The sequence below is a fragment of the Leuciscus leuciscus genome (genome assembly GCF_965113295.1).
Source record: "Leuciscus leuciscus genome assembly, chromosome: 2".
Lineage (NCBI taxonomy): Eukaryota > Metazoa > Chordata > Actinopteri > Cypriniformes > Leuciscidae > Leuciscus > Leuciscus leuciscus.
Genome location: NC_138726.1, coordinates 20,303,018 through 20,318,945, shown reverse-complemented (window position 1 = coordinate 20,318,945; position 15,928 = coordinate 20,303,018). Strand labels below are relative to the sequence as shown.

The 15,928-nt window shown below is 37.7% G+C and overlaps 1 protein-coding gene across 2 annotated transcripts in view; it reads right to left on the bottom strand.

Moving 5' to 3' along the window:
* The window catches only part of trmt44 (tRNA methyltransferase 44 homolog), a 188,757-nt gene that overhangs the window by 59,649 nt on the left and 113,180 nt on the right, over positions 1 to 15,928 (bottom strand). For both annotated transcript variants that reach the window (XM_082152033.1, XM_082152032.1), the window contains exons 7-9: positions 15,030 to 15,136; positions 11,179 to 11,362; positions 10,681 to 11,041 (exon numbers count right to left, since the gene is read on the bottom strand). In XM_082152033.1, coding sequence (XP_082008159.1) covers positions 10,681 to 11,041; positions 11,179 to 11,362; positions 15,030 to 15,136 — 652 coding nt within the window. The remainder of the gene's footprint in view (positions 1 to 10,680; positions 11,042 to 11,178; positions 11,363 to 15,029; positions 15,137 to 15,928) is intronic.

The following is a 15,928-nucleotide window of genomic DNA, read 5'->3' as shown; positions in this document are numbered from 1 at the left end:
GAACCTGCACATCTCACAATCGAATCTCTAGTCAAAGAGCTCGAAAGATTCAGAAAAGACATGACCGGGGAGTTTGTTGCACTTCTAAATAGTTCTCTGGAACCAATTCGATCTTCAATTGAATCGATCGGTACGACCCTGACAACACAGGCAGTGACCATAAGCGAGATGGAATCGGGTCTCTCAGACCATAGCGACCGAATAGCTCAGCTCGAGCATGATGTGAGCGCTGTTCAATCAAAACTGACGACAATGGAAAAAGAAAACACGGCGCTCAAAGCTAGCGTAGAAGATCTGATTTCTCGCTCGAAGCGGCAGAATATACGAGTGGTAGGCCTTCCTGAGGGCCTTGAGGGAAAAAACGCACGAGAGTTTATGACTAACCTGCTTTCTGAACTCCTCGGTGACTCCCTTACAGAACCACCTGAGCTGGATCGCGCCCACCGTAGCCTGCGGCCCAGACCTCGCGCAGAGGAATCTCCACGCCCGCTGATTATCAGATTTCATCGTTACATCGTGAAGGAAACTGTCATGAATTGGGCTAAATCCCACAAAGTCATGTCTTACAAGGGCCACAAAATCAAGATGTACGAGGACTTCAGCGCTGAGGTGGCGAAGAAACGAGCGGCTTTCAACAAGGTCAAGAGCCTACTTTATCAGAAAGAAGTACGCTTTGGTATGCTGTACCCTGCTCGCCTTCGAGTGAGTCGTAACGGCGTGGAACGGATCTTTGATTCCCCTGAGGCAGCGGAGTCGTTTTACCATCAAAACTTTCCTAATTAGGTCGTGGGCTATACCCGTGTCCGAATTGGGATGGTAAATTCAACAAGTACAAGCTGCTGTAAATAATTTAAGGACAGCGTTGAGCTCTCACTGTACTTGCGATCAGCCTTGCCCTTGAAGGAAAATTAGTCTGCCACACTACGTCTACGAGTGTTTTTTGGATTGCACAAGTTATTCGGTTGATGGTTTTAAATGTCATACCACCTGATCCATGTTGGTAATGCCGTCTTGTGGCGGATCGCTTATATAACTTACCAACTTTAACTTTTTTTTTTTTTTTTTTTTTTTTAATCTGTTTTCTTATCATCTACTTGGTTGTTTATTTTTTATTATTATTATTTCTATATTTATATAGTTTCTCGGCGGATATCTAAGCCTTGATAGCTGCTTTAGGTGTATATCTAACTTTTAGGAGTTGACAGTTCTACGTGGTTAATCGGTTGTGAGAATTGTTGTTCTGGCTACTCGTCATGTTCCAAAAGACGAGCATCAGAGTTGTAAGTATACGTTTTTTTTTCTTTTTTTTTTTTTCTTTTTTTTTTTCTCTTCTCTCTCTCCTTCTTTCCACACCTTTTATTTACTCGTCTCAGACTCTTTTTTTCTTTTTCTCTTTTATCCTCACGATAACAAATGATTAGTCCTAAAGTGAACATAGAGGGGTTGGCTGGTCATAATGTCAAATTTGTTACTTGGAATGTTAGGGGTCTAGGTGGTCAAATTAAAAGGTCAAGGGTGTTCTCACACTTAAAGAGCCTGTCTTCGGATATTGTTTTTTTACAGGAGACTCACCTCAGGGTTAGTGATCATGTAAGACTACGTAAACCATGGATTGGTCAAGTTTTTCATTCAAACTTTAATAGTAAATCTAGAGGCACCGCAATTGTAATACACAAACGTATAAAGTTTGTCCCACACAACGTAATATCTGATCCTGATGGGCGCTACGTAATAGTATCTGGGATTTTGTACCAAACACCTGTTATATTAGTTAGCGTTTATGCCCCTAACTTTGATAACCCTGCTTTTATGACCTCGCTCTTTTCCCATCTTCCAAATCTGGATACCCATCACCTTATTTTAGGTGGGGATCTTAATTGCACAATCAACCCAAGTTTGGACCGCTCACAGCCCAAGTCATCAGCTCCTACGTCAATGTCTAGATCCTTCTCATCTCTAGCAGATCAGACGGGATGTGTAGACCCTTGGCGCTTTCTTAATCCAACTGCAAAAGAGTTTTCTTTTTTTTCAAATGTTCATCGTGTTTATTCACGTATTGATTATTTTTTTATTGACAAGGCTCTCTTATCACAAGTTAAATCTACAGAATATTCAGCGATAATTATCTCAGACCATGCCCCACACATTTTAGACCTCTCTTTCCCACAAAACTTGTGTAGACATGCTGGAGGCTGGAAGCTCAATACTGGGTTGTTAGCTGATAAAGAATTTTGCGATTATATTTCTAATAACATTGATTTTTTTTTGGAAACCAACAAATCAGAATCAGTTTCGCCATCACTTCTATGGGAAACATTTAAAGCTTTTATACGTGGGAGGATAATTTCCTTTAATGCATATTGGACTAAAGCTAGGAAATTAAAACAGCAGAAACTCGTTGATAAAATCTTAGAGATAGATAGGCTAAATGCCAGGTCACCAAACCCTGTTTTAGAGACACAACGGCTAAAGTTACAAACTGAATTTGACTTATTGACAACCAACAAGGCAGAGTTTCGGCTAAAACGCACAAGGGCAACCTATTATGAGCATGGCGATAGAGCTGGCCGCCTGTTAGCATCTCAGCTCAGACACCAAACTGCTTCTCAGTTAATCACACAGGTGTATGACTCCTCAAATAACCTTATTAATGATCCGGTTAAAATAAACTCAGAGTTTTCTTCTTTCTATTCTAATCTTTACAAATCTGAAGCTAACGTAGACATTGCTGATATTCAGTCTTTCCTTTCCCAATTAGAGATACCTAAGATTAGTCCTGATGTTGCCAACAGCCTCGACGAGCCTATCAGCCTGGAAGAGATAGCCTCCTGTATCCTAACCATGAAAAATAATAAAGCTCCTGGCCCTGACGGCTTTCCTGCTGAATTTTTAAAAAAGTTTTCCACTCAATTGTCCCCCTTATTATTAGATTTGTACAATCACTCCTTAGATCAAGGCTTCCTATCATCATCCTTAAACCAAGCTTTGATTTCCTTAATATTAAAGAAAGACAAAGATGCTAAACTTTGTGGCAGTTACAGACCTATTAGCCTAATCAATAAGGACATTAAATTACTAGCTAAAGTATTGGCCAAACGCTTGGAGGCTCATCTCCAGTCAATTATATCAGAAGATCAAACTGGCTTTATACTTGGTCGTCAGTTGTCTTCTAATATACGTAGACTCCTAAATGTTATCTTTACTCCATCTAAGTCATCAAAGCCAGAAATGGTTATCTCGCTAGATGCGGAGAAGGCTTTTGACCGGGTGGAGTGGGATTATTTATTCATGGTTTTACAAAAATTTGGGTTTGGACCTAAAATAATATCATTGATTCGTCTATTATACTCCACTCCATCAGCTTGTGTGAAAACTAATTCTGAAACGTCCCCTTACTTCTCTCTTTCTCGTGGCACCCGTCAAGGCTGCCCACTTTCGCCTCTCCTTTTTGCCTTAGCTATAGAGCCTCTCTCTATAGCATTAAAATCGTCTTCAGTGTTTTCAGGTATTTATAGAGGAGGAAGGGAGCATCGTGTATCACTGTATGCAGACGACCTCCTGTTATATGTCTCAGACCCTCTAAACTGCATAGATAATATAATGCACCTTTTGAATGAGTTCGGATTAATTTCAGGTTATAAGTTGAATTTTGCTAAGAGTGAGTGTTTTCCCATAGATGACTTGGCGAAACAAATTCCTCCAGCTATGCTCCCTTTTCACATGTCCTCTACAGGTTTCCGCTATCTAGGGGTTCATATTTCAAACTCATTCAGGTCATTGCACAAAGAAAACTTTACTAAATTAATGGGCCACATTAAAGTAGATCTCCAGCGTTGGAACAATCTTCCACTTTCTCTTGTAGGCAGGATTGAATCAATCAAAATGAATATTCTACCAAGAATCCTTTTTTTATTTCAGACTATTCCTGTTTTTCTTCCTAAATCTTTTTTTAAATCATTCGACTCCATTATATCCACATATATTTGGGCTGGTAAGCCTCCACGTGTAAACAAGTCAACTCTTCAAAGAACCAAACAGGATGGGGGTCTCGCTCTTCCAAATTTTCTTTTCTATTATTGGTCAGCTAATATTCAGAAATTATATGCATGGTGTAATTCTCAGAATATTGATTGGTGTATAATGGAAGCTAACTCCTGCTTATCATCCTCATTATCGGCATTAGTTTTTGATCCCAATTTGAAACGGCCTTCTAAATACACCACCAACCCAATTGTGCTCTCATCACTCAAAATTTGGAAACAGTTTTGTCGTCATTTTAAATTAAACTCATTGTCCACCTTAATGCCTATTTGCGGTAACCATCTTTTTGTTCCTTCTACTTTAGATTCAACTTTTGCCCAGCTCAGAGAGAAGGGCCTTGTTCTATTTCATGATTTGTTTCTTGATGATCATGTATTTGCGTCATTCAACGATTTGTTGAGTAGATTCAAAATATCTAGATCCAATTTGTTCCGCTACTTTCAATTGCGTGACTTTGCTAAAGCGCACTTTAATACCTTCCCTCACCAGCCAATGAAAACTTTAATTGAAAATATAATGTCTCTCCCGAAATCGCATAGTCATATCTCCTCAATTTATGGCTTGTTACGATCTTCGCAATTCCCTCCTCTCTTTGCGCTCAAGGGAACCTGGGAGAGAGAGCTGGGTCTGGAGCTTGACATGGAGCTGTGGAATAATGCTCTAGCTAAAATTAACTCTGTCTGCATTTGTGCTCGCTTGAATCTTATTCAGTTTAAAGTTGTTCACAGAATTCACTTCACCAAAGCTAAATTGAAGAAACTTTCTTTAATAGAAGATGATAGGTGCAATAGATGTTTGCTCTCCCCAGCAGATCACACTCATACATTTTATACCTGTCCTAAATTGTATTCATACTGGTCTTCTTTTTTTGATACACTGTCAAAGGCTCTCAATGTTTCTGTGAAACCCTGTCCAATAATTGCGATTTTTGGAATAACACCTGTTGATGGCTTGTACAACAAACGTCATGCTGATATTATTGCTTTTGCTTCATTGGTAGCCAGAAGACGAATACTGTTGCATTGGAAATCTTCATGCCCCCCTTCTAATCTTTCTTGGCTGAAAGACTTAATGTCCTTTCTACATCTGGAAAAAATTAAACACTCCATCAGGGACTCTGTTGACTCATTTTATAGAGTGTGGAATCCTTTTATCTCCTTTTTTGAGACTGTACCTTCACTGGAGATTTGATTTTTGTTTGTCGTTTTTTTATTTTTTATTATTTGTATGTATGTGTGTGTGTATGTATGTATGTATATAAAATGTATTATTATAATTTTTTTTTTTTTTTTTTTTTTTTTTTGTGAGTGTATGGGATGTTTTGGGTTGGGTAGTGTTAAGAGTGTTCTGTATATTTGTATACATTTTCTTTACTCATTCTTATGGTTGAAAAAAGCAGGTTGTGTTGTTTTTCATATGTCATGCACATTGTCATTTAAAAATCTGCTTAATAAAAAAAAAAAATAAAAAAATAAAAAAAAAAAAAAAAATAAAAAAAAAAAAAAATAATATGAGCAGAAAAGGCAAGAGAGTAAAACCAAGTAAAACATAATTTTAAAGAAAACATGAACATAAGTTTAAGTTTCGTGCAAAATTTATTTTAATGTGTTTAAAGGTTTATTCATGCTTGTTATTTTTTGATTCATGCTTATAATATTTTTATCCGTGACCACGTTGTTTGCTATTCTGATCATTTTGCATAATTTTTTTCAGTTTGTCAATATATTTTTGCATGTGTTTTTACATTTTTGAATCACGCTTATTATTTTTTGATCCGTGGCCGCAATACATTTGGCGGGATATTGATCCCATAGAGCAGAGGTGATAACGGTCTATGAAGAGAACTGGTTTGGGGGCCGATGACAACAGGGGAGAGGGGGAAGAGCATTTTGATTAAGTCCATTCGTTACACTCTCGAGGAGAAAGCTAAACAAATGAGCACAGCCAGTCTGAGCGCTAGCCTGGTAATACCAAACTCTGCTACTTCGCTTTGCTTCGTAGACAGAGTCTGGAATGGCATAATAGAGAAGTGTTTTCTCTCTCGCGGGGGGGCGCTTGACTGAAGTTTAAAATCATTGGTTACCCGTAAGCCAATCACATAACGTTTGGTTATGGCGTGTGTTATGCGCATGCTCAGCCGCATCTAACTTCCACTGTAAACACATGTATGATGCAAAAACAAAAACCATCGAGCGAAATACCGGAGTGAACATGGCTGTGAACGACTTTTGCAGATTATGTGAAGTAAATCTACGCATCCACGGTACAATCAGCGTCTACGTCACGGCTCTCAGCTCGCCCTCTGTTCGTTGATTGGCCCGGCTGTTTTCAGGCCGGAGGAAAACGGAAAGCTATGACGCTGTCTCAGACTGAGTACAGAAGCGAAATGAAATTGAGCGGAAGTACGAAGTCTGACGTAGTCAGGCTATATGAGCGCAGCACACACAAAGAAACTCAGTTAAAGGGGTGGTAAAATGCCCTTTTCACAAGATGTAAAATATATCTATGATGTCCCCAGAGTGTGTGTGTGAAGTTTTAGCGCAAAATACCCCACAGATATTTTTATATAGCAAGTTAAAGTTGTCACTTTTTGAGGGTTTGCAAAAACGCACCGTTTTGTGCCTGGCCCTTTAAATGCAAATGAGCTGCTGCAGAGAGGTTTCAAGAGCTCCTGTGTGTTAGCAGCTGCTATTACCTCACGCAGACACACTAAAATGACAGAAACTGTTCTGCCTTTAATGTTAAAACGGAGTCAGACAAAGATGGAGAGACTCAAGAAGAAGTGACAACATGTAGAATGCAACAGGACGTCTCTGAATGGTTAGTTGATGAATTTATGTTGCTGATGTGGAGTTAACTATCTTCAATTAGGATATTCTGTCATGATAATCTATAAATCGGTCGTATAGGAACTGTTGTGAGATGATTTGACAGATTTCATATGACAGTTATTAATATTAAACAAGTAATTAATATTAAGTCACTTACATTTTAGACGAAATAAAATGTTTTTGTTCTATTTTAGCAGCAAAAATAGTTCCAATCCAAACAAAGATCCCAGCAGAACTATAGTGCGTCTCACAGCAACACACAATTGTGTTTTTATTACTGAATGATTCAGCGTTTTGAACGAATCGGTTGAGTCAAAGATTCAGTGACCCATTCTTAAACAACTGCCATCAAATTAATTTTTGATGAATCAGCCGTTTGAACAAATCGTTTGAATGAATGACTCAATGACTCGCTTAATAAGACTGCTCATCACATGCATTTCCGCGCTCACTATCGAAAAACCAATGAAAACGGTTTACAATTATATATATTTTTTCAATCAGACCAAACACATTTTTATTTTTATTCAGGAGTTATGTATATACAAAACTATAACTTTTTATAACAGTAGCCTATTGATAAGAATATATAGTGCAAACAAGCAAGGACTGGTGGTTGGGACGTGACTTGGAGTTGGTGAAGGGAGACAGGCTCATCCAGGGCGGGCACAAGTGACTAACAGGGCTGGCCAGGCCCCCCAATGCCCGCCTGTGGCACCGGGACTGTTTCTATGTTACAGTTTTTCTCGTTTGCTTAAACACTATAACCAGGCTTTTGAACTAAAATTCTAAACCATAATGCCATTTATCAAAAAGCACACCCATTTCCCTAAACTATAAACACTATTCCCTGTTTTGACACATGAGTCAGATTTGTTGAACTGTCACTGCAAAACTCTACACACAAATCCCTTCATTTCTCATTGCCTAGACCATGTTGTCATTTAGAAAGCACTAGCATTCAATATTGTTCACTCAAGTCAGCACAGCTTCAGCTCAGTTAGCACACAACTACCCAAGTGGAAACACTAAGAGTCAAAATTTAACACACATCAATCAGAACCTTCAATAGATAGATAAAAGGGCCCAAATCAGTTTATTGAGTTTTGGAACAATGGATCCAGAAAGACATGAAGGAAGAGATCGAGGAGGGATACGAAGGAGGAGGAGGAAGGGCAAGGGCAAGAAGACAAGCAGTCTCAGATGAAATTCAAGTCACTCTAGTTGCCCATGTCTTTGTCAATGGTATGACTATGAGGGAGGCTGGGCTACGAGTAAGGCCAAATTTGAGTCGCTTTACCGTTGCCTCGAGAACCTTCCGGGAGGTGTGGTGTCAAACAAAATTCTATCACTGAATAAGAGACAAACATTTCCAATAGTCTTTGATGAGGTGTATTTTCTTGCAAGAAAAGGCCAGCAGTCGTACAGTCACACAGAGTGGCTGCAGAGTGTGACAGTGAAGGGAGGGCATCCTTTCTCCTTTATAGTCTTGACTCCCAGAATGTTATCTTTCTAGGCCAATGATGGTATTTCAACCATATGTGGAACATTCTTAGACTTGTTCATCATATTGTATCCTTGAGTGGAGGCCCTCCTGTCACGTACCAACATTCTTTACCATTCCAATACAATTCCATATTAGAATAAGCTTTGTGTGTGCTCCTTTACTGTCATATTATGGTCACACACATCTTAAGTAAATACTGAAAAAAAATGTAGAGGAGACAGTAAAAAAAAAAAAAAAAAAAAAACTTTTTTTTTTTTTGAGTGTGTGTTGTACTGTGTAGTACATGAATGAATAAAAATGTGCCAATGTATCCATTGGTTGTGTCTTTTGTGTTCATCATGTGAAAAGGTTTGTGATGGGGGGGGAACACAAGCAACATAACTTACCAGTTTTGGAAATGTTGTTTTGAATTTATTGTACCAGTGTGTTAGACTATGTTGTAGTGTGTGTGATTTTGAGGGCTTGTGTGTCCTGTCTGAGGGCAAAGTTTGTTTTTTCAGCAAGAGTGAATGGTTTTGAGTGTAGAGCTTCATTTTGACCTGAAAATAGGATGTTTGTAGCCTGGTTAAAACCAGACCATTCTCAGTAGTAACTGAGTTATGGTCTGGCAAAGCTCCATAGACAAATCATTTCCAAAGGGGCGTCACCAACGGACGTCGCTCAAATGCCTCTCGGCGCAATTGGATAGACCTAAAACTCCAAAAACCAATCAGAGCGATCGTCATGTGTAAAGCCATATGCTGCGTCCCAATTCGCCTATGTTACACTACGCCATAAAAGTATACTCTTTTTGTGAAGAAAATGTATTTACTTTTGAATGTGTAGCAAAAAAGTAGGCAACTTTTGGACATACTACTTCATCATCTTTATCGGACGGATCTGTCGCGTGCATCCCGTCATGTAAACTGCCCTGTCAATCATCTTGTCACAGTTAAAATCCTCTATTAAATCTCATTTAATTTCCTACCGTTTCGGAGAGAAATGTAGTAGCATGTTCATCTGCCAGTGGGTCTTTAATGGAGACTGTCCTCATGTGTTTCAATTTGAATATAATAATGCTGCATTTAAAAGTTCGTGCAAAAAGTTCGTTCACCAACGGAGTGGACGTCGCTCAAATGCCTCTGGGCACAATTGGATAGGCTAGACCTAAAACCAATCAGAGCGATCGTCATCGTGTAAAGCCCGCCTCAACGTTTCTGATTGGTGCCACGATTTCCACGGCATGGAAATGGCCTTGAATGAGCTCTTTGCCAGACTTACTTGCAGAGCAAATCTAAATTTGCCGGAAGTTGTCTGGGTTTTCCCAGGCTAGGATGTTTGGGGAATTGGGTGAGACGTTATGGATTTGTGTTTATAGTTTTGAGAATACGAGGCATAGTTTCAAGAAATGTGTAAGCAATTGAGAAAAACTGTAAAGTCTGCATGAAGAGTAAGTTGCAATAGTCTTTTCTTCCCTATTGTGATGTATATCTGAGTGAAACGGCTTCTCGAACAAGAAAAAACGTAGGGTGGGACTAGATTTTGGTCCATGAGGAATTGATTAGATCGTTGGATCTTTGTGGTTTGACTGGATTGCTGCGAATGCAATCTCATGTGAGTCACAGGTTGTCCTACCCTCGTGCCTGTAAAAACGTCATCAGAGAAGAGATGTCGTTGCAAGACATCGTTGTTATTTTGATTAAAGATTATAAGGGCACATAATTTTTTTTTAAATGATACTTTTTTAATGATGTGCACGGATAGATTATTTATAATAAAATACTGCAATATTGATTTCATGGTGACTGTGATCAACATGGTGACCTCTATTCTTTTTTATATTACATATATTAAAGTCACAATGAAATGGAAGTGGCGGCAGATATTTTCTTCCATATTGTGATGTACACCTGAGTGTAATGGATTATTTAAAAAATTAAAAATTGAGGGCAAGGAAGATGTGGCTACTGCACTCAAAAGGGGTGGCAGATGAACGTGAGCTTGCAGGAGCAGGGTTTAAGTGGACTAAATAACTGGAGAAGTCCTGCATACATCAACAGAGAGAATTCTGTTGGTTTCACCAGAAGATCCAGTTATATTTTGGTTAGACATTATATTAAAGGACATATTTAATATTAATTTTAATTAACACAGTTAAGGAAAAAAAACAGTTAAGAAAAATATGGCATGACGCATATAGCAAATTACACATACACCAGAAAGTACATGATTTTTTTGGTATATATTCCTGAAGTTTCTCTCCAGGCTTTAAAGCCACCCATGTCTCAAGACATCCCAGTGAAACATTAGAAATATTCTTACCTCCTGTATTCCAGGCATCAACGCAATCGCTGCTCTCTATGTCTCTCGCAGTCAGACTCAGCAATGCCTTTGCCACCCTCAGAACCACTGCATCCACAAAATCCCTTGGCAGAGCTGAACAGTTCCTAACAGCCTCTGTCTTTTCTCTTGGTTGAAAGCCATTCACCCAATCATTTGCAGGGGTTGAGATATTCTGTCCATTATCATTGTGAGGTCCACGATTGCCACATTGATTGACATTCATACTGACCCCTGAGCTTGTAAATAAGGCCTCACGCCCCCTGATATAATCATTTCGCCGCTCCTCTACCATAGGCTCTTCGGCCTCGCTGTACCTTCTACCTTTGCCTATTATGCATACCTGAAAAAGAGAATGACACAGCAGAATGAGGCCCTCTTTTTTGCCTTTGTTATGGCAATATGAGAAGCTGCTTATGCGAGTGAATCTCAAATAATCCATTCTAGAGCCCCAGCTCTACAGACATTGGACCAACCTACCCGTTTGGTGGAGGGTATCCTCAGACAGTCCTCCTCTGTGTGGAAGCCGCACACTGTGCTGACATCTGTGATGAAGTCAATGTACTCCTTATACTGAGACTTCTTACATTGTCTGCGCTGGTACTTCCCACAGAAGTCAAATAAGCAGCAGGGAAGCACAAAGTAGCGGCATGAGTAAGATGATCTAGGCAAGATAAACACATAGGAGAGGACATAGCAACAATCAATGCAAAAAAAATACAGAACTACAAAAATATCTTCTGTTTATATTTGACCTAGTTTCAAAGACTGCATAGTTCTCAGGTGAAGTCAGTCCTGTACATGAACTAATCACAGTCAGCAAACATGTTTGATGAAAAGTTTGTCTCAGTTATATTATAGGTCACTACAATACATAATACATGTACAGTATATCATTGCTTTACATGTTATTCTACATTCTGAGTTGTGTTTCTGATATTTTTTACCTTGAACTACCAATAATGCATGTGTACATTACACAAATATATTGTCATCTGGGACAAATTCAGTTCACCAAGACAGTATAGGACTACTGATTAAGCTAACCACCTCCACCTAGTGTCTGAGACAGGACCCAAAAAGACCACAGCAATTTATTAACTAATTTGGAGTCAATGCTGGCATGTACTATAGTTAAAATACATCAATGTGGTAAATCATTAAAAAAACTGGGCTTGCAGTGTGAAGTAACACTTCATCTATGAGCGATTAATGCACACTGAAACCATTAGAGAGACTATAACAGCAAAACATTTGCTGTTTATCATTTTATAAAAATGTACATTATATCGTTCTATAGTTTGGGGTTGGTAATTTTTTATGCATATGGAAGAAGTCTCTTATGCTCAAGTCATTTAATCGATCAAAAATAAAAGCAGTAATATTATGAAACATTATTACAATTTAAAATAGCTGTTTTCTAATTTAATAGATTTTAAAATGTAATTTATTCCTGTAATGGAAACAGCATTTATTTGAAATAGAAATATTTTGTAACAATATAAACGTTTTTACTGTAACTTTTAATTAATTTAATGCATCCTTACTGAATAAAATTATTTATTTAAAAAAAATAAACTTCTGCTTTTCAGGAATCTGTATTTTAGAGAGAATTTTGTACAATTAAAAAGCTTTACAGCACTTTATTGGAAAGGGTTTAGACAATGTTTTTCATTCTTGTTGAATAAACTATAAACAATTACCGCACATGCACCTGTGGAACAGTCTATATGAATTTATTTCTTCAGCTGAACACAAAGGAAGATATTTTGAAGAATGTTGATAACCAGACAGTTGTCGTACCCAATTGACTTCCATGGTAGGGAAAAAATAATACTATGGAAGTCAATGGGGTACATCAACTGTTTGATTACCGACATTCAACAGAAGAAAGAAATTCATACAGGTTTGAAACAACTTGAAGGAGAGTAAATGATGACAGAATTTTAATTTTAAAGCTACACTGTGTAATTTTTTTTAAGTTGATTCTTAGCAAAAAACACTTTGTTCTTTCAAAATGATATGTGCTCAATGTGTAATTACTTCTACCAACTAATCAAGTATTCTCGTAAGCGTAGAATCTGCCATTTAGAATACATACGAGCGAGTCGCATCTTGAAAATACATTAGCCAAAGAGGGACATACCTGGAAATTCAAGCTTCGCCTTTCACGTTTTTACACTCAGTGGCACCGTGACGAATGCGAGGGGGAGATTACTCGCGACTGCCGGCAGATTTGAATTAATACGGCCACCGTTAGGGCTGCAACAAACGATTATTTTGATAATCGATTAATCTAACGATTATTAGAACGATTAATCGACTAATCGTCGATTATTTCGCCGACTAATCAGTAAGTTTGGAACGATTATTCAGCTTTTTCAATTAGTTAAAACACTGAGTTATACATATTCTAACTATAAAGAAATATTAAAAAAAATAACTTCAACTTTTGAAATGGTGGTTTTAATTAACTTTGAGCCAACTAAACAGGTCATGTTCTTTAAGTTTTCAGATTTCTGTCCAACTCAAATCACACACAAATGCTCTCTAAGCATTGTTTAAATATTCTGTTCTCTTTCAATAGAAAAAAATAAACAAAAATTAATCAGCTGCATTACAGAAACTTAAAACTGCAAACAATTATTATAAGAATAAAAATTTTTTTTTTAATTGACATGACAATTGAGCTGACAGAGACATTCTCATTCGCCTTTTAATTTACAGTATGAAAAATTAACTGGCATGATATTCTTCATAACATCTCTTTTTGTAAGTCTTCATGAATATGGAACAAAATACAGGCAAGTGATAATACCTAATAGTGTTACAATAATAAAAACAGCCCTGACTCCTAAGCTCGATCAAGCTTTATTCTATGCAAAAATAAATCATCACATTACTGTAATTAGGCCTATATTATAATTGTTAATTTTATTACTATTATTAGTTGTATTGTATTCTCTAATAAAGAGATTTACTGCTAGTTATTTAGCTCACAACATTCACCTCTCACCGGCTCCTCTTGTTTCCTCTTTAAGTGCTTTGACATGCATGTTGTGCTCCCGTGAAAAGCAAGTTCCGCCTTGCATGTATTGCACACGACAGCATTCTTGGTTTGAAGTTTTGTCAAACTTTCACACACCTTGATAGTTCGGATTCGTTTGCACTCCGTCATAATTCGTGCTGTGTTTTCGTCTACCGCAATAGCATTTGTAACGGCTGCATTACACTCTAGCGCTACAGCACCGTAGCGGTCAAATCGCGATATTGCAGGCCCTTATTAGGTCACGTGAGATCAAACGACTACTCGACAACAAAGATATTTATTTTGTTCCTAATCGTTTCAGCCCTAGCCACCGTAGGAGTTAAAACGCCCTTGGAATGGGAGAGGCTAGAAAGTAATATTCAGTTGGTAGTCATAAACAATTTCACCGCTAGATGGGAGAAAATCCTACACAGTGTAGCTTTAAGTGAACTAATCCTTTAAGACACTAAGTTCACAGGTGGTAGACACTTAAAGGGTTAGCTCACCCAAAATTTTTTATTCTGTCATCATTTACTCACCCTCTAGTCGTTCAATGTTTATATGTGAATAAAAGCCTCAATTCAATCTGTTCATTATATAAGGTGATCATGTTTAAATGACTAAACCGCTCAATTCACATGGATTAGTTTTACGTTTTTTTAATGAACTTTTTGAAAAGCCAAATTGGTAGTTGCATAGTGGAGGGACAGAAATCTCTCAGATTCATTAATGAGGGTGAGTAAATGATGACAATTTTCATTTTTGGGTGAACAGCTACAATAACTTAAGACATTAAAGAGACCTTTAAACTGACTAAAAAAACACCAGAAAGATGCCCAGAGGCCCTGCTCACCTGTGTGAACATGCTATAGGCTTGCTGCAGGGAGGCAATGAGAACTGCTAATTTTTAAATGCTTTTGATAATACAAATATTTACACGTTAAGACGTTTGCTGGAAGTAAAAGCAGCCGAAAGATAGATGATAGTTCATATTTTGCTGAGTTTATTTGACTGAATCCAAACTTTTGAAAGGCAGAGTATAAAAAAAAAAACCCTGAACTTAGTTAGTTTTACTTTCGTTGCAAGTTGAATAGAACTTCCAGAATTAAACATCAAATTATATGAATCTACAATACATAATGGGTCATTGTAAACCACAAAGAATTTTAAATGCTCATTTATTTACTGGCACTGATACCACAACCTGGGAAAATAAGCACAGAATGAATTATCTAATCACTTTAGATTAATTTACTGGAGAGCAGGTGTCTTTTTAACACTAGTGCTAATTTCCATGACTTGCCTGGCTGCTATTACAGGGATCCATGGGGTAAGCTCATCTGAGTGGTTTCCAATCAGCCAGTCTGTGGTGGGAAAGAGGAAGCCATTGCTGGGTATGATGGCATTTTCCTGAAATAGATGAGAACATCCACCACATTTCATAATTGGCTGAAAGTCCTATGACACTGTGAGGCATTGGTGGCCATTAGGGATGCAAATTATCGATTAATTCATGAATCATTAGTTGATTGACCTTATCGATCGATTAACGATTAACTGATAAGCGGCTATTTTCCTGAGAATGTAAATTTCTCACGGTATCAATAGTGTCTTTAACATAAAAAGCAAAATATTGCTTATATACTGAATAAAAATGCATGTTATATTGCTCAATTGATGTTTTATTGTAACAGTTGGGATACGGTACAGATAATGGCATTTATGTAGTTTAACAAAATAAATTATGCACAGAAAATTAAAATACAAAAAATTAAAGCTGCAAGCAGCGATGAAAGGGCCCTCGCACTCGTGCCATCGTCACACGGTGGTTTTAGGAAGACAGAGCATGGTTGGGAAATGTACATTTAAGGAGGTATATATAGTAGTTGCTAGCATGTTTAGTATGTTTCTAGCATGCTTAGTAGACAGTAGTTATGTGGTTAGTACTGCATTACTGTGTTAACCATGTCAGTTTATGTTGCCAGTAGGTGGGGTTATGTCTATATCTGAATATCGCTATGTAGATGTGTTCAGTGCAGGACTTTTATCAAACATGTGAAGTTTGGGGCAGATTGGACATTGTATGCTTGAGTTACAACAACTTCCTTTAGCATTTCTAGCATGTTTTATGATGTTTCTTTCTAGCATATTACATATTAATTTTGGGGTAGATTGAACATTGCATGCCTGAGTTACAGCAAA